General features: G+C 38.5%; 3 protein-coding genes across 4 annotated transcripts; 2 read left to right on the top strand and 1 right to left on the bottom strand.

Annotated features, from left to right (window-relative positions):
* Positions 1-308: 308 nt before the first annotated feature.
* On the bottom strand, positions 309-3,688 carry gnptg (N-acetylglucosamine-1-phosphate transferase subunit gamma). The gene is made up of 11 exons (XM_059324598.1): positions 3,527-3,688; positions 3,364-3,418; positions 3,221-3,288; positions 2,607-2,661; positions 2,409-2,492; positions 2,214-2,307; positions 1,408-1,522; positions 1,239-1,321; positions 931-1,059; positions 756-837; positions 309-673 (listed from the first exon to the last, which is right to left on the bottom strand). Exons 1-11 carry the CDS (start codon positions 3,591-3,593, stop codon positions 594-596), a joined length of 912 nt encoding a protein of 303 aa, XP_059180581.1. The 5' UTR covers positions 3,594-3,688; the 3' UTR covers positions 309-593.
* A 30-nt stretch (positions 3,689-3,718) lies between these two features.
* On the top strand, positions 3,719-7,354 carry tsr3 (TSR3 ribosome maturation factor). Its single transcript, XM_059324599.1, has 6 exons — positions 3,719-4,131; positions 4,723-4,933; positions 5,394-5,587; positions 5,698-5,865; positions 6,647-6,698; positions 7,037-7,354. The coding sequence occupies exons 1-6, from the start codon at positions 4,011-4,013 to the stop codon at positions 7,173-7,175; spliced, it is 885 nt and encodes a 294-aa protein (XP_059180582.1). The 5' UTR covers positions 3,719-4,010; the 3' UTR covers positions 7,176-7,354.
* Positions 7,355-8,125: 771 nt separating this feature from the next.
* pdpk1b (3-phosphoinositide dependent protein kinase 1b) lies at positions 8,126-17,469 on the top strand. 2 transcript variants are annotated; one of them, XM_059324902.1, is made up of 15 exons: positions 8,126-8,271; positions 10,314-10,438; positions 10,586-10,604; positions 10,822-10,864; positions 10,985-11,122; positions 11,256-11,400; positions 11,494-11,591; positions 11,744-11,819; positions 11,921-11,989; positions 12,563-12,659; positions 12,831-13,004; positions 13,169-13,386; positions 13,602-13,659; positions 14,966-15,118; positions 15,262-17,469. In XM_059324902.1, the coding sequence occupies exons 1-15, from the start codon at positions 8,248-8,250 to the stop codon at positions 15,373-15,375; spliced, it is 1,551 nt and encodes a 516-aa protein (XP_059180885.1). In that variant the 5' UTR covers positions 8,126-8,247; the 3' UTR covers positions 15,376-17,469. The 2 variants fall into 2 exon arrangements, with proteins under 2 accessions (XP_059180885.1, XP_059180884.1); XM_059324901.1 differs by having other exon boundaries at positions 10,314-10,604.
* Positions 17,470-17,773: the final 304 nt, after the last annotated feature.

Raw genomic sequence — 17,773 nt, 5'->3', positions numbered from 1 at the left:
CCAATTATTTTCTCAATTAATGTTTGGTCTGTAAAATGTCCATTCCAGTTTCTCAGCGTTCAAATGACTCATTTGGTCAGGAAAAAAACCCAAAGATATAAAATTACCTGTAGTAATCCAGTTATACTGTTGTAGTTATTGGCTGATTCTGTCCCCTACCTGATGCAAGACATCCATTTTCAGCGCAGACTACAACTCTTCATCTTTAACAGTTTTTAGGGTCTCAATTTTCTTTTCTCTTGTAAAAAGTTTTGAAACCTGCTCGAGAATCAAATGTTGATATGAATACATTCAACTTTTTCACCCTCTTCAAACTTCATTTAAAATGTTTATTTCTCAATATGTTGCATTTTTACAGAACTTCATTAACAATACTAATGAAAAATGAGTGTCCCGACTCCTCTGTCTGATAGTTGGTAATCCACAAATGAGTTCAGTTTTTCTCAGTGTCACTTGTTTAAATCAAGCGATAGTGCCGTCACAAGTGACAGCGATAATATCCAGCAAGTGTCTGTGTTGTTCACAGTTATCAACAAAATCTTCCAATCCACTCGTGCTCTTAAACAGAGAAGGTGACTCGCTCTGAGAGATTTTCACTGCAGATCAATGAGGCCGATGTCTCCTCGTAGGCGCTGATCCTTAACTGTCGGACTCACTGTGCCTTTTACTTCACCTGCAATAAATCATGCACAACATAATGTTATTAACACTATAAAAGAAAAATGAATTAATACATTTTAGTTGAATTCACTTACTTTGCTTCAAATCAAAGGGAATATTGTGTTGAGTGAGGAGCGCTTGCAGTCTCTCGATCTCATCTCTTTGCTTTTGGAAATCCTTTAAACAAAATATATTATTGTCACACATTCAAAGTTGTATTGCACTAATTATACATAATTTTTTAGGCTATTACTTGCAAAATGTACACACCTCTGTACATTTCTGTAAGGAGTTGTGTGTTCCTGAAGCGGCTGTAACTTCTGCCGGCTTTACTCTCACTTTATGGCTCTTCAGGAGACCAGCGTCCTCAAAAATATCTCTCAAAAGATTGTTGTATCCCTGCAGCAAACATACATTGTGGTTTAGTGGCAAGACCATGAGACAAATTGTTTAGGTAGGGCTGAACTTCAAAATGTAACTGACTGTATTATCAATGCAAATGAACAAAGGATGATAAAGTGTATCACTCAGGTAAGCCAAAGTACATCTAAATGATCAGCAGCTATACTGTTCTGTACCTGATCAGTAATGAGGCCTTCATAGCGAGCCTGCTCAGCTTCATCCCATTCCTTTTGGAGGTTCTCACTCAGCGTGGGGTATACTTAAAAAGAGCATACAAATGATTATTGATTATTAACACTGACTCACTTCGCTGATTTGCACTGTAAGATGTATTTTTTGTCTTACCTAAAAGGGAATGTGGATGACAAACAAGCGGGGTCTCAAATGTTAGCGAGTATACACAAGTTCTGGGCTCAGAGACTTGAGCAAGCTTGCTGTTTGCACTGCAGACAAAAATCACCTACAAAAGATGAAAAGAAACAAGTTATATGACACATTTTCATATGTTCTTATTGCTGATTTGATTTGTTGTTTTGACTGGATCTGTGGTGACTTTCAAACTGTTTTTTTGTGTCAAATCAATATATTGTTATTTGTCTCAAGGGATTTTTTTCTTGGACATTAAGACTGCCACATTATGCTACATGCAGTGCAGTAACAGACGTAGAATGCAGAGTACAAATGAAGACAAAAAAGTAATCAGAATGCAATGATTTGCAAATCCTCTGCGACCTACATCCAATTGAAAACAGTAGAAAGATATCTAATGTTCAAACTGGGAATCTTTTCGTGAATATATACACTCTAAATTTGATGCATTCTGTTATTTACATTTTGCACAATATCCTACCTTTTTGTTAATGTTTTAGGAGATTCACTGATAAAGGGATGAAAGAGTTTTTAATCCTGTTCAGGCATCTTCTGTATTTAACTGGAACCCTTAAGTGTTTACCCAATTGGAGCAGTTGGTATTCTGAATAGAGGGTCTATGATAAGTTTCATAAACTGTTTAACTATAGTCTCCTCAAATGTTGGATCTCGACTTGGTTTTATATTTGAGCAGAAACAGACATTAAAAAATACCAGTGGGAGCTTCTTGTTTCTGTTAAACGACTACCTGAAATAATTAAAACATTTGAAACCCTTCTTACCTTTGTTTCTCTGTTTTTTGTTCCACAAGCATCTCCATCTCTCATCCACATGCCTGTGAAAGTGTTGTTTACCATTTCCCACTCCTGCCAGATCCTGTTAGGAACACAACAAGGCTGCTCTGACAAGAAAAAAAAACAGTCTATTGCCAGTCATTGACATTTGCAATAAAGGTAAGGTAAGGGACCACATCTTACCCCAGTATCCCGCTGTAGGCGTTCCATCTAAATGACTGCTCATGTTGGGTGATGTTGTGAAATGGACAGAATTCATATTTGTACCTGCAAAATGATACAAATATCTCTTGTGTTTTTTTCCAGATATGTATCAATCAATGTGTATCCAGAACAGGGTCATTGTAGAGATCCACATGATATGTGAGGTAAAATACTTACGTCGACTCTGTGAGACTGAAGCACTTCCCAGCAAGCCGATGGAAATGTGCCGGGCCTTGAGGGAGACATTAGAGTTGATGTGATGAGAGAATTCAGTGATTGAGTTGATCAATTGAAACTATACTGATAACTTCAATATCTACTGCAGTTATTCTCAATTTACAGACCATGGACCAGATTTGGGTGCGTGGTGGCCCACAGAACATTTTGCAACTCACAGTGAAATAAATTGATTTCATTTTTTTTGTTGTACTTTGAATGTCAATGTGCCAGGGTGCGTTAAAAGCAGTGTCATTTGTCTGAATCATTACAGCATTTGAGTGATTGCATGATGTAGTAATGTGATAGAAGCAATTTCAACTAAAATGCAGTTGCAGCTATTAAACGCAGTTAAATATCTGATTGTTGTTCATAGGCCTAATGCAAATCCATGTGCCAAGTTAATTTAGTTAAGTCAGTTAATTTGAACGACTTTCAAGGGGAAAAAACTATGGATTTTTACTTTTCATTAATTTTATCTGATAAATACTATTAATGTTTGTGTATAAATTGGTAATTTTGCAAATTGGTACATGGAAAGAACACAGGATCAAAATGATGTCAAACTATCTCACCAGACACTGGAGATGGGGTCACTTTAGGCTGCAGTCTGCTTCCCTGAGCCAGAAAAGGGTTGTTCAACCTAAACACAGAGGAAAATAATCAGGATAGGTCGTGTCGAAAAGCTGCTCACTGTGTCAAACATGTCTTCGCTTACCCAAATGTGTTTGGCTCCTCGACTATCTTCATTTTACCGGCGAATCCATTGTTTACTGGGTAAAAAACACACAAAACAATGAGATATCAGACGCATCACAAACCAATTAACATCATATGGTTCGGTTTTGCTGTCATAAAACAAAATACACTCAAGCACTTACTGAAAAGAAACACACAGACCACCCACAGCCTTAATAAATGATGTATTCCATTACATAAACACTGCATGGCTGATATTTAGTGGCTACAAGGTGCTACTCGATTGTTTTCTCGGCACATTTCCTGCTTTGGTGGTCGTTTGTCAGATGACACGACCATGTGATCAAAATAAGACCTGCGCATGCGCTGTTTACTCCGTGTTCTATGACGTGCTAACCACGATACAGAGGCTAACTCAACTGTTTTAAATAGTGTGAAAACAAGAACAGGATAAACGGGGAGTGACACCAGTTTTATCGTGACTATTTATTGAAAAGAGTTAATGTTTTACGCGTAGATAAAATACGAAATGTTTACTTTCTGTGAGATAAGTTGTGTCGGTGTTATAAGTTAGCCAGCTAGCTAACGTGAGGACAGCACGTCAACAGATGCTGGTTAGTTTTAGTGTAGGCTGTGATCCGACAGTAGATATTCACTGGTTGCAACATGGGGAAAAAGAAACAGGGCAAGTTTGTGCGCCCTGACAACAAGGGCAAAGAAAAAAGGCATAAAATGAAGGGGAAATCCTTAGAGGCCTTTACAGAAGAAATGCACTCTGCTCTTGAAGGTAATAATGAATTTATTATTGTGTGGTGTAAATTGCTTTTGTTACAGTTGCTGCTGTATAAGAATTAAAAAGAGAAATAAGTAAGTCTGTAAATAAAATAAAGATTTTTTTAAAAAAGCATGCTATACTAAATAAATAACAACAATATGAAATATAAATGCAACAGGTCTTGTGTAAATAGAAATATGGAAATACATTTGAAGTAGAAATATGTATATATGTAACAAGAGAGGGACAAATTGAATTATTGCATGATTTCTATAGAAATTTCGTATTGCACAGATTCATTATTATAAATAAAGTTATGATTTATGTGGTCGTAGCTGTTGATGGGTGAAATAAGTCCAATGGCCGGCCTCTTGACTCAGGGTGTCCAACACTCTGAGGGAGGCATTTAAAAGTTTTGATGGCATCAGGCAGGAATGATTTCCTGTGGCGCTTATAGGATCAGTCTTGTAAACTTATTATAACTTAGTCCATGGTATTATATAGTAGGTGCAAAAGATAAAAACCCTGAAAGTGCCTTGTAGTTGAGGGTGCTCACACTCTCATCACAATGTATGCTTTGTTGTCTGTCACTGTGTTTTTCAGCAAGTCTTCACGTAGAGGAGGGAGCAGAGGCCCCTCAGGTGAAACTACCTTGTCCACTCGCCATGTGGGAGTTGGGTCACTGCGATCCCAAACGTTGTACTGGCAGAAAGTTGGTTCGCAAGGGCTTCGTACGCAACCTGCGCCTCAATCAGAGATTTAATGGACTCATACTGAGTCCAATGGGCACAAAGTATGTGTCCCCAGCAGATAGGTGTGCATTTTTTTATTATTATAACACATTGTGATGATTCATAAGATAAGCCATAAACTGCCAAATATAACAGTTGTTCTCGACATCATTCTTTTTAGATCATTCAGTTAATAATTTACAATTCTACGGTGTCATTCAGCATACGCTTATCCAAAGTGACATACTGTACAATTTAATCTACAAAGATTAATCTTAATCTTTTAAAATGTTTTTGTCTGATCAGCAGACACAAAGCATATTTCATAATGAAATGAAACAATTTATTTTTAAATCTGTAGGCCCAACTTGTAAATGTAATTGTTTACATTTATATATTTATATATATATATATATATATATATATATATATATATATATATATATATATATATATACAGTAAGATATATATATATATATATATATATATATATATATATGATATTTATATACAGTAAGTTTTGTATTTACCTTTATTCACAGAGAGATTGTGGCTCAGAATGGGTTAGCAGTGATCGATTGTTCCTGGGCTAAACTGGAGGAGACTCCCTTCAGTAAGATGGTCGGAGCTCATCCCAGGTTACTGCCGTACCTTGTAGCTGCAAACCCCGTCAACTACGGCAAGCCTTGCAAGTTATCCTGTGTTGAGGCTTTTGCTGCCACATTCTGCATTGTTGGTAAGGTCTTAAATTCAGGAGTTATAACTATATTGTTTGACTGATTGCTTTGTATATCCTGTTACAATTTGGGACATGAAGCTCTTATCATACTGTGTTGGATTTTGCAGGTTTTGAAGAACTGGCAGTGCTGTTGTTGCAAAAATTCAAGTGGGGGACCGTGTTCCTGGATCTCAACAAAGACCTGCTGGACCGATATGCTGCATGCAAGTCAGAGGAGGAGCTGCTCTCTGTGGAAAAGGATTTTCTCACGTCCAAACCAGAGGAGGAGGAGTTTGGTAAATTGGGGGAAATAAAAAAATTGGGGTCCCGTCCAGTGTTTTCCCTACATATTTGTTTAGCAGAGGTGGTTGGGGTCATTTGGCTTTTAGTCACACATCTGTCTTTATTTCAGTCTTGGTTTGGCTTCATGTACAACTTCTAGTCTTAAAATAGTTAATCTCTATTAAACGTTATTATCCTTCAAAATGGCAGAATCATAAGCAACTGTATTGTAGAAAAACTGCAGTAAATATTATAGCTGTATTATATTTCATGATTGCTCCGACACTGGTTGTAGTTTTTTTTTTTCTATAGTGACTCAACGCTGTTAAAGTATTATTCGGGAAACACTGATCTCATACAAACACTTGTGATGGGAAACTCATAAAAAAATTTGTTCTTAAGGATTTTATGCTTTATAAACCACATATGATATAATATAATCCCTCACAAAATAAAGGAAAATGTGTAATTGTGATATCTGACCCATAATTATAGGCATCTTCAAATTTTTAAACACTGATGTAAACTTTTATTGCTTTGCTTACTAGACTGATGATCAATATTTGAACATTTGTCTGATTTGCTTTACTTTGTTGATCCGATTGTGATTAATTTGAATTGCTGATCAAGTCAGAGATGTGGGCAGTGAGTCAGAAGTCTGGAACCAGGCTAATTGTTTCCAGCATGTCTGGAAAATGGCCCTTACACAGAGAAGGATGCATTTTGTCACTGAGTTATGATCTCTGCTGTTGAAGCAATTTTCTTCTTTAAGAAAGCTTATCATCTTGTTGACAGATCCATTTGACACCTCGGGAGTAGAATGTAGAAATCTCAACAGAGGTCTGTGGTAAGTATTTGATATTGTTCATGAGGGCATTACATTTATTTTAACTTATGACCTATCAGAGAGTTAATCCTGAAGATGAAAATTTTTTTGTAAACCTTGTGACTCATATCATGATAAATTAATTATCAGAACAGATCAAATAATTTTTGCTGACAGTAAATTGCTAGAATCAGCGTCTTTTGTTTTCCTAATAGTATGCCACCTGATACACCTTTTAAGTTTGCTATGGAAATAACCTAAAATGACAATGGAAAATGACAAATATTCTTTAAACATATCCATATATTCACAGTTTTATTTTCTTTGTATGGTTGATTAAACTTAATTTCTGTATTCAGTGCACCTGAAGATGATGATTCTAGTGAGGATACGGACACCTCAGAGGATGACGAACATGAAGCAGAGGATGAAAAAAGAGAAGGCAACAATGAGTCAAGAACAGTCTCACATCATGATGAAGAGGAAGAGACTGAATGAAAGTCATCACAATAAAGCGTGTTTTCCCCCTACAAAGACTGACAAAACTTTTTCAACACTTATGACTCATACTTATGAAGGGTATTTGGGGTTATCAATTTTTGTACAAGTGCAAAAATTAAACAATGAATTGTATTTTTATGTTAACATGCTGAATAAAATTATATGTGCAACCCTCATTCAGTTTAATTTGCATATCCTCACCCAATCGCCTAGCTCATTTTTTCAAGCTTTGCAGGAAGCACAAAAAACTTCACCAAAAGTGTAACATATAACATTTGTTGATCATTTCACTCAAAAAATATGTAACAAAGTATGGCTATTGGCATAGTAATAACACTGTGTGTAAATTATGTAACTTAAAAGAAATAAATGACAATTTTTGAACATGCCTTTGTGACTTAAGCAAGATATGGTAACACTTTATTTTGAAGGTGTCTACAGTCACACAAGCCTGTCAGAAACATGACATGACAAGTTTAATGAGCATTAATTCACATTTTATTTTGATTTAGGCATAATTAATCCGCTTAAGTCACCCACTTGAAATAGGCAATTATCTTAAAGGGGTAAAATCACATGATCTGATCAACTGAGGATGTAATTGATTTTACCATAGGTGGCAGGCGTCATGAGGAGATGATTTAGGCAGAAAAAACAATTGACAAAAAATGACTTACGCGATTATTTTAACAGTGTGACGGTACGGTGGTTATAGTTTCGGTTGGACAAGCTTGTGGGCTCCTACACAAAAGTTGAAGCAGCACGAGGAGCTTAAATGGTATAAAAGACCTGTATACATAGCTCTGTGTAAACCCATGTGTGGCCTACGTTAACTGTGGTATATGACTATCAACAACTGTTGCCGTCTGACTCAGTCGCTACAGTAAGATGAAGTTGAGTAGGTAGTAAGTGTGTTGAGGGGGGCGGACACAGCGGGACTCTCCTCTGCTGTCCTGCGGTAACATTGTTGTGGAACGACGTCACAGCTCGAAAATGAAGGCGCAGAGGCAGCCATTACTGGAGCTTCTCTAATTATTTTAGTCCAAATAAATACTCGTGGAAAACTCCCATGGCAAGAGCTACAAGTCAGCTGGTAAGTGTTGCAACTTTAACACGAATAACAGCTCGAAGCCGGTGCTCAAAATGTAGAGTGTGGCGGCTGTTTGACAACAAATAGTTCCGTCGGGCCTTGACTTGAAGAAGCGCTGCTAGCCGCAAAAGACCGTTCAACGTTACGACTCACTAGCAACGTTAGCTTGCTAATGTTGGCTAACACAACACCTAATGTTTGCTACCTTAATCTGGGTGGTCCAACACCTGGCTTTATCCACAAGTAAAGGTTATTTGAATGATCTAGTGTTGGTTAAGCGTTTATTAAAACATGTTGTTTGTATTATAGGGTGTATGGCCGTTCCCCTTGTTATCTGTTAGCTAAACATGTTCGCGCTTTCCAGCGATGCTCCTGCTTGCTAACAAGCTAACATTAGCTTCATAGCCGTCCACCTTTGGTTAGACGTGTTAGCTTTAAGGTTAACATTTTGTAGTTCGATTGTCATCCCGTTAACTTTAAAATGTCGACATTAAACTCGACACTGTAACTTTGAACATGGTTAAGTAACGTTATTTGTAAATGACAGAGGGGTTTGAAGGTAGTTGTGTTACCTGGCTAATTGAGTGGCTGTTAGCGGTAAGTTTATAACTCGCTGTCAGTGATGGCCGGCGTTGTTTGACAAGGCAGCAGGAGCTAGCCTTAGCTTGCTAGCAGGCGTTAGTTAGCAAAGAAAGTTGGCTCAGGCCTGGTGTTTCCCGAGTACTTGGGGTTGGGTTAACATTAGCTGGCGTTTTCTATCAACCATTTGGTGGTGGACCAACAGTAATGGGTCAGTAGATAGTTGTACGACTAGTTGGCAACCACACAGTCAGTCCGGATAAGGCAGCTAAATGGCCACACCTTGGTTTTGAATGAGAAGAAGCTAGGCCAAGTGAACTAACTAACTCACGTTAACTGAGTTGTAAGATGGACAACACCAGTATTGACTTACAGTTGTTCAGTAAGTTTAAACAAAAAAAACTATCCTCAGAACAAGCACCAACCAGTTAGTTGGGAAGCACAACCTGTCGCTGTGTGCTATCTGTGAGTCTTCAGCAATCATTTGATGGGTTTCTTGTCGGTGTTTGTTTGCGTTAGCTGCCATGTCAGTTTGATCATTTGCATTGAAATGTATTGTGTTCGGCGCAGTTGTGGTTGTAGGTTCAGCTGTCACATGAAAATAGTAACTTTGACATAGTTTTTACAACTTTAACATTCGAGGGTGGGACCACCGGGCTCAGAAGCGCCTTCTCCAATAGTCGTTGCATGTGTTTATCAATTCTAGACTTTGCTCCTTAAGTGGTCTCACTTGAAATTGTATATTAAAGTTATGATATCCTAACGAGTGTTAGGTACAGTAACCTTTAGTTGGCAACCATGGAAAGTGGGTCTACTCGGTTAGATCCAGATCTTCTAAGCCCAATCTCTTGTTATATACACATTTATTGGGATAGCTCTATTAACTCTTCGTTTTGTTGGGCATTATATTGTTTTTCTTATATAGTCAGCACAAAATGCAAAAAATTATATATTTTAAAATTGGGCTGGCAGCATATCTATTTTTTGTGCTATTTATTGATCAGAAATTAATTATAATGCACTACGAACAAGCAATTGCTCATGGAATGATGCAGAACATATTTTAAAATCCAAGTTCAAATGACTGTTCTGAGTGCTGAATGGCAAAACATGACCTTTTCCATAAAGAGATATTCTTTTGTGCAAATACTGAGGTCAGTTTTCACCATTGTTATTTTATTGTAATATTTTGTTCCGAGCATATTTGGTTGCAAGATATGGTTGGTGTAAGTTTGCCACTGTATAAAATGTCAGTTCATTTGCATTTTCAATAGCACCTGAGGGGCATTATTAGGTGCATTTTGACAATTTTAGACTAGGTATGTCATATATTGAAGAGACCATAAGCTATTGAAGCTACATGTGGATGATGCTTCTTTAAAAAAAGACAAATAGGAAGGAAAAAGAAGAACTTCAATTGCATCCCTCTAACTGATATATTTTCAATGTTCCTTCTCCTGTTGCAGTATGATGTTGTGCCCATTCAGCCCAGCGTTGTCATCTGTTCCTGCTCGCATCCATCAATGGTAAGAAACCACCCTGACTCCTGCTCGCCACTTGCTATCCCAGGCGCAAGCAGTAGCCACTGTCCCAGCATGGAGGGCTCAGCCTCAGAGGCCCGTGCTGTAGGAGCGTCTGCCAGTAGCCAGGGCTCAGACCTCCACACACAGCTGGCTGTCCAGGCCCCTCAGCCACGTAAGAAGAAGCCAGAGGACTTCAGATTTGGCAAGATACTGGGAGAGGGCTCCTTCTCGACGGTATGTAACTTGCATTCCACTTAGCTTTTGAATTATACCAAGGTAGATGTTGCTACATGCTAGCATTCTTTTGATTAATGTACTTGGATGAGTCATCCTCAGATCATTTGAGGGGAATTGACAAAACAGGTCTTTGGAGTTACAGGATTTTCTTCTTAGTTTGACATGAGAACTAACATGCCATGTTGTGTTTTTTTCCTGTTCCTTTTTTCCTAAGGTTGTCCTGGCAAGAGAGCAGGTAACGGGGAAAGAATATGCAAGTAAGTAATAAGGCACCAGCTTTTGGTGAATGACTCGGATTACACTTTATGATCAAGATGTAAAAGTTGCTGAGGGCATTGTGACTATGATGTCCTGAAATGTACTTTTCTCTCCTCCAGTTAAGATTTTAGAGAAGCGCCATATTATGAAGCAGAACAAAGCCCAGTACGTGAAAAGAGAAAGGGATTTGATGTCAAATCTAGATCACCCATTCTTCGTCAAGCTCTACTTCACATTTCAAGATGATGAGAAGTTGTGTATCCTTTTAATCAATATATGTGGTATATTAACAGCTCACCAGTTTTGTCTTTTTTGTGTCACAATATTTTAGATGTTAGTTATGAACTGATTTCTAGTAATCACAATGTTCCTTAACTAACCTTTTCTCAGATTTTGGTCTCAGCTACGCTAAGAATGGAGAGCTCCTGAAATACATTCGCAAAATTGGTTCTTTTGATGAGACCTGTACTAGATTCTACTCAGCTGAAATAGTTTCTGCTCTAGAATACTTACACAATAAGGGGATAATACACAGGTAAGCTTGTGTTATCGTTTTTGTTATCATTTTCATCAAACCCTGTTAAGTGTTTGTTTTCCCCATAAGTTATAACTGGTTGTCTCATTTCAGAGATCTTAAACCAGAAAATATTCTTCTGAGTGAAGAGATGCACATCCAGATAACAGATTTTGGGACTGCAAAACAGTTATCATCAGACAGTAAACAAGGTATAACCAATCCTGATTTCACTGATGTACTCCTCACTGTAGAGTATATCCGTTGTTTTAGTCATAAAAATAAACGGTTTTGCTTTCTTTGAGCTCTATAAAGTTATTCATGTCTTTTTTTCTTCTTTTTTTTTTACCAATAATCATTTCAGCGAGAGCTAACTCCTTTGTCGGAACAGCACAGTATGTGTCTCCAGAGCTGCTAACAGAGAAATCGGCCTGTAAGAGGTATGGCGTTTGATATAAGTGCTAATCATTCTTCCGTTTTTATGTTGTTAGATAAGAATGGCATCACATTTGTAACTTTATTCCTCTGTTTTCCTTTTCAGCTCTGACCTCTGGGCCTTGGGATGTATTATCTATCAGCTGGTGGCTGGTTTACCACCGTTCAGAGCTGGGTAAGTCCTCGGGATGATGTTATCACAGGTCATGCTTCAATAATGGTTGATCATGTTGTATAGTTGCAAAAAAAATAAATGTGTATATATATATATATATATATGAAATAATTTGCCAAAGGGTTGTGTCAAAACCTTGGTAAATTTTTTGGCAATATGGCTAAAAGTGTGCGACTATCTTCCTTCACTGTGTTTTCATCGGGTCAGCACCAAACCAACACTGGTGTGTGTTCCTTCTTCTCATCTTTCTCATCCTGAAAAAAATGCTATATTTACTAGGGACAGACAATAAGAATTTTCTTTCAGCCGATATGATTAACGACAATTATCTGCTTTCAATAAAAGCCATTTTGTTTTGTATTTCATTATCAGAATAATTCATCATATAAATTTGACATTATCGCATGATAATTTATCACTCCAATAATGTGCTTCCCTATATTTAAGTTTATTGTTAAAGCTTTAGTAGGAAAAAAGTGCAAAAATCTTGCCATAGTAACATTACTCTAGTAAACAACATTTCCCTAACAGAATATTTTTTGTTCCTTTCCTCTTGTGTTTCACTCGTTGCAGAAATGAGTACCTAATATTCCAGAAGATAATAAAGCTGGAGTATGAATTCCCAGAGAAATTCTTCCCCAAAGCCAAGGATCTTGTCAGACAGCTTTTGGTAGGTCATCAAGAACCATAATTCATATACGTCAGATAAAATGAAATGTTGCTGGTATCTGTGGAGACATTGTTTTTTTAAATTGCTGGTCAGATTGTGTTGGATATTTACAGGGCAGTACTTTTCTCGTGAATGGAAACACATGTCGCATCTGTTTCTATTTTCCCTCAGTCACTGGACCCTTCAAAGCGGATTGGGTGTGAAGAGATGGGAGGGTACAACCCTTTGAGGCAGCATCCCTTCTTCGAAACCATCTCCTGGAGTGACATTCACATACAGACCCCTCCCAAGCTGACCCCCTACCTGCCAGCCATGTCTGAGGATGATGAGGATTGCTATGGAAATGTAAGATTTTTTTTATTACGGTCCAGTTCTGTTTTTTTTGTTCTTGGGAAAACATAGCTGTGATGCCTTGTTGAAAAATCAGTTCACCCAGAGCATGAACAAATGACAAATCTTCAGCCAAACATCACTATATCTTTTCTCAACTGTTTAATTTCTAATCTCAGTACGATGACCTCCTGAGCCAGTTCAGCAACATGCAGGTGGCCCAGTCCAGCTCATCTCACTCCCTGTCGCCACATGAATCCACGCCCCCGCAGAGGTCTAGCAGCAACATTGAGCAGTACATCCACGACCTGGACAATAACTCTTTTGAGCTGGACCTGCAGTTCACTGAAGAAGAGAAGCAGCTATTGCTGGACAAACAGACCACTGGAAACCCCTGGTAAACCCCTCAAATGTTTCAAACTCTTAAACTGCTTGGATTAGAGGGCTGTTCATCGTTATATTCAAGTCTGAGTTATTCTTGTATTAAAGTCTTGCACATGTCCTAGTAATGTGGAACAAAGTTAGGTTATGATGTTCATTTGAGGTGAAGTGTATGTGTGAGTGAAAGGAAGTGTGTGTCAGTCAGTAATCCGGTGTTGCTTATTTACACAGGCACCAGTTTGTGGAGAACAACCTCATCCTGAAGATGGGCCCAGTGGATAAACGAAAGGTGTGTGAATTCTAGGCCATAAAGCTTTTTATCAGGTCTGCCAGTCTATTTGTGAATTTCAAGAATGTAATACTCTTATCAACATAGGAGTAAACAGATATTCTTGCTTCATGCACATTTATGTAGATTTATAATTGTAAACCAACTAACAACACGGTAGTTGGAGAGCTTCGCACATATTCCTAGAACTGGAGTTAGGTTCAGTAACTACTGTTTCCCACTGCTGGTCCAAGTCATGCACCGTTGTCCCCTCCGCTTCAAGTAAATCTTCGTACAAGTTGTGTATCTTTGATTAGGTGATGGTTACTTCTCCTCTACCATGTTAATTGTCTTGCTGCGAACTAGATGTTTTGGGGCTAATGGGACTGTCTGCATTAGCTGTGTGCTGGGCATGGAAATGCTGTTTAAGACTAAATGTAACCTGGTGACAATTCTGTTCACATTGCCCGAAACTGCAGATAACTCTGGTCTTGCTCACAGACCCATCTGGCAGCACTTTGTAGCTGACCTTACCGTTCATTCATTCATTCAATGCCCGTAAACCGCTTATCCTAACTAGGGCTGGATCCAATCCCAGCTGACATTGGGCGAGAGGCGGGGTACACCATGGACAGGTCGCCAGACTATAACAGGGTAGACACATAGAGACAGACAACCATTTCCGCTCACCTTCACACCTCTGTTGGATTTAGAGTCCCTTGCCGTTCAAAATATCTTTTTGGCACACTGGTAGAGCACGTACCGTAGAGGCATTGTCCTCGTGAGTGGGCGGCCCGGGTTCGAATCCGACTCTGAGCCCTTTCCCGCTTGTCTTCCCCCATGTCTCCCCCTTTCACTCTGTCACTCTCAATAAAAAGCATTGAAAATGGCCAAAAAAAATCGGAAAAAAAAAATATATATCTTTTTTCTTTATCCATGACTTGCTAGATCGCTATTGGACTTAATAATGTTAATGTATCACAACAATTAATGGCATTAAAACAAAGTTGCATTATCAGCACTTAAACAGTCCTAGTTTTTTCATATTATCTACAGTATATAAATTGTTATATATTTAAAGTTATATTCATATTTTAAACCTTCCTATAGGTGAAGAGCTTTCTGCCAGCGGGACTACAGTAATTATATTGTTGCTAAATGTGAACACGTATTCTAGTTAAGGTTGGCTCAGCATAAATGAAGCCACCTCCTGTAGCACATAGGAGGCAAAGAGAAGTTCCCTGCAGTGCTGAATAAAGTATCATTGGCCTCTTAGCCCCCTCTGTTGGTGAACTAACGTCTTGAGATATGTTGCATTCCATTGCAGGGTCTGTTTGCTAGACGGAGACAGCTGCTTCTCACTGAAGGACCACACCTGTACTATGTGGATCCTGTAAACAAGGTCCTGAAAGGGGAGATTCCTTGGTCCCTAGAGCTACGCCCTGAGGCCAAGAACTTCAAAACCTTCTTTGTTCATACGGTACGTGACGAGTTCTTCCTGATGTCCGTCCAGCTTTTTTCCTCCAGTAGCATGTTGATACTCGCCCACTGAATAGAATTTCTCCTCGTAAGTGGTTCACGTTTCTAATTGTTTTGTTGTTGTTTTTTTCATTTTTTTTGCAGCCTAACCGAACATACTATTTGATGGACCCCAGCGGAAATGCTGACAGATGGTGCAAGAAGATCCAGGAAGTGTGGAGAAAGATCTATCAAAAGCACCAAAACCCTGGCCTATAGGAGCACAGTTCCTCCTGTGGCCACTCCTCTTTAGCTCTGAGGCCAATCACTGAGCAGAGTAACACCCTCTTTAGTGCCCTTCATCACCGCAATGTAAACAAACTCTTAGAGACGCTGGCATCTAGACCTTGTTTTGTTTTCCTGAGTAGAACCATGGGAAAAATACAACTTTGGATTCAGGGTTGCTTTGCTTGTTCTTTGTGCTCTCTGTGAGGCTTCTATTGCATTTTTCCATGTATGGATGATAAGACTGCCACCATGCACATCTGCTTTTTGTACATTCTGCAGGGGTGAAGTGAAGGGCAAGCTTGTCCTATAGAGTGACACAAGCTTGGGTACCGCTAGGACTATCTCAAATGCAAGGACTGGTTTCCTGCTTCAATGATACCATAACACAAAATCTAGCTTTTGTGAACCAGAGCCTATCCTGATATCTTAATTAAACCATATCCTAATCTTACATCGTACGTGCAAGCTGTAGTCAGGCCCCACTTCTAGAGCATATACTCCATAGTTGTAACAGATACTGTAAGCTGATTCAGTCTCACACGTTTACCAAACTCAAATCCTATATATATATTTTTGTCAGAGCCCAAATGTTCCCATGGTATTTGAGTTGTTTTTTTTAGTCTCTTGGTACTTGCTTATTGCAGTCCAATTAAGGTCTCGATGTAACAAAGCAGAGTGCCGGTCTGCAGTGAGACATGGGTCTGAATCAGTCTCTGTATGAGTGTGAGCCTTCCATAGCCGTTACTGAGGATGTATTGCGAACAGGGGGCGGGTAAACATGCCACTAGCTTGAACTTCCTAATCATAACTTGCTTATCTTTCCTGCATGGCCAGTTTTGTAGCTCAGCCTTGTCCGCTTCTCTCTCCCAGGGCACTGGAGATATAGTTTATTCAAGTTTAAAGGTGGGTATTTTTGACTGCATTGGCAACCATAGCGAATATTATTGGATGATTTGGCTGTTCTGTACCATTCACTGGCTATTTGTTTGTGGTGTGAATTTTTCAATTTCTTTTTCGGTGGGATAGTCGGCTCATCTTCAGTACGTCCTATTGAAAACTAAATCTTATGTGCTGACCACCCCATGCTGAACAGAAAACCTTCATCAACAGTGATACATACACATACTATCATTCTCTGAAGCAATCACAGTAAAGCTGTTGTCCCTGGACAAGATGGCAGAACTGCCTCATCGGCCTCATTGGCCAGTCTTTCTTTTTTTTTTTTTTTTCATCCATTCAAATGTTTGGCCCAATAGAAATTAAAGCGATTGATTTAACTTGTGCTCTTGTTTTAGCAATATGTATCATCATAATGCTTTTAATTTTTTGACATATTACCTTAAGGTCCTTTCCAAAGGTCCTCTTCCTTCAGCTGAGTCTGTGTGTGCAGTGCGTGACTGGAGAATAGGTGAATAGGACTCTCTGGCCCTGGGGCCCGGGGCTCGATGTGGTTGGATGTCAGTTAAAAGATATCTATCTGATCCAAATAACCGATAAAATTGCTGTATCTGTCTATAAAGTTGAGGAAGCACTAGAGAAGTGATTTCCTCTAGTTAGAAAAATTGTTCGAATCAAGTCGATGGCAGTCGGTTACATTGTGTATGGAATACTCTACCTGGCTTGTAACTGACTAGAACTGTGATGTACAGATGATGTATTATTAAAATCTGAAGCAAGTAATGCAATGATATTAGGATACAGTTTTTGTATTTTTATTCTTGTATAAGGTTATTTGATGGCTATTGTTTAGCCTCTAGTTCATTCTGTGTTATTTAAATTCTAATATATGAATCATATTTGGATTGAAGTCATGTTCAGGGGCCATGTTGTGTATGTATTGAGATGTAAAGCCTTTGAATGTGAATAATTATTGTAAACTATAATATTTTACAGCTTTTTTCTTACTATATCATACATTTTCTATTTGCTCAGTGATTTAATCATATTCTGATAATTTAATGAATCTGTTCATTCTCTCTCTGATTATTTGTGCGCTAGGTCAGTAGATGTTGAATGATGAATTTTCCACTTAATGCTTGGTAGTCCAGTAATTAAAGCATGTAGGGATTTAGGCATACAAATAAAGCCATGTGTCCTGTCTTCTGTTAACAACCACAGTCATGACACGGTGAAAGCAAGCAGCATTCAGTGGCAATGGCATCTCACATTTTGCAGCATGTAAATAAAGTACCGGCCCATTATAAGTGTTTTTGTGTCGTGGAAATTACTTCAACACACTTTATTGCAAACATGGGGGGGTGTAAAACTGGTAGAATATGTTTTGTTATCGCATAAAATAATGAAACTAAATCTCCAGGCTGTTAATATCAAGAGATCACTGTTCCATACTGAAGCGCCAGTGGATCAAGCTGGGGAGGACCTCTTTGCA

Source organism: Centropristis striata, chromosome 21, assembly GCF_030273125.1.
Source record: "Centropristis striata isolate RG_2023a ecotype Rhode Island chromosome 21, C.striata_1.0, whole genome shotgun sequence".
Taxonomy (NCBI): domain Eukaryota; kingdom Metazoa; phylum Chordata; class Actinopteri; order Perciformes; family Serranidae; genus Centropristis; species Centropristis striata.
This window is presented reverse-complemented; position numbering and strand designations above follow the sequence as displayed.

What these genes read in the sequence shown, in the direction of transcription:
- pdpk1b (XM_059324901.1), top strand. Translation starts at nt 8,248, where the DNA reads ATGGCAAGAGCTACAAGTCAGCTG. An exon ending in AACGGGGAAAGAATATGCAA is followed by an intron (nt 10,865 to 10,984) that starts GTAAGTAATAAG and finishes TCTCTCCTCCAG; the next exon opens with TTAAGATTTTAGAGAAGCGC. An exon ending in GAGAAATCGGCCTGTAAGAG is followed by an intron (nt 11,820 to 11,920) that starts GTATGGCGTTTG and finishes TTTCCTTTTCAG; the next exon opens with CTCTGACCTCTGGGCCTTGG.
- tsr3 (XM_059324599.1), top strand. Translation starts at nt 4,011, where the DNA reads ATGGGGAAAAAGAAACAGGGCAAGTTTGTGCGCCCTGACAACAAGGGC. An exon ending in AATGCACTCTGCTCTTGAAG is followed by an intron (nt 4,132 to 4,722) that starts GTAATAATGAAT and finishes TGTGTTTTTCAG; the next exon opens with CAAGTCTTCACGTAGAGGAG. An exon ending in ACCAGAGGAGGAGGAGTTTG is followed by an intron (nt 5,866 to 6,646) that starts GTAAATTGGGGG and finishes TCTTGTTGACAG; the next exon opens with ATCCATTTGACACCTCGGGA.
- gnptg (XM_059324598.1), bottom strand. Translation starts at nt 3,593, where the DNA reads ATGCAGTGTTTATGTAATGGAATACATCATTTATTAAGGCTGTGGGTG. An exon ending in TTCAGTCTCACAGAGTCGAC is followed by an intron (nt 2,493 to 2,606) that starts GTAAGTATTTTA and finishes ATCATTTTGCAG; the next exon opens with GTACAAATATGAATTCTGTC. An exon ending in TCATCCACATTCCCTTTTAG is followed by an intron (nt 1,322 to 1,407) that starts GTAAGACAAAAA and finishes GCTCTTTTTAAG; the next exon opens with TATACCCCACGCTGAGTGAG.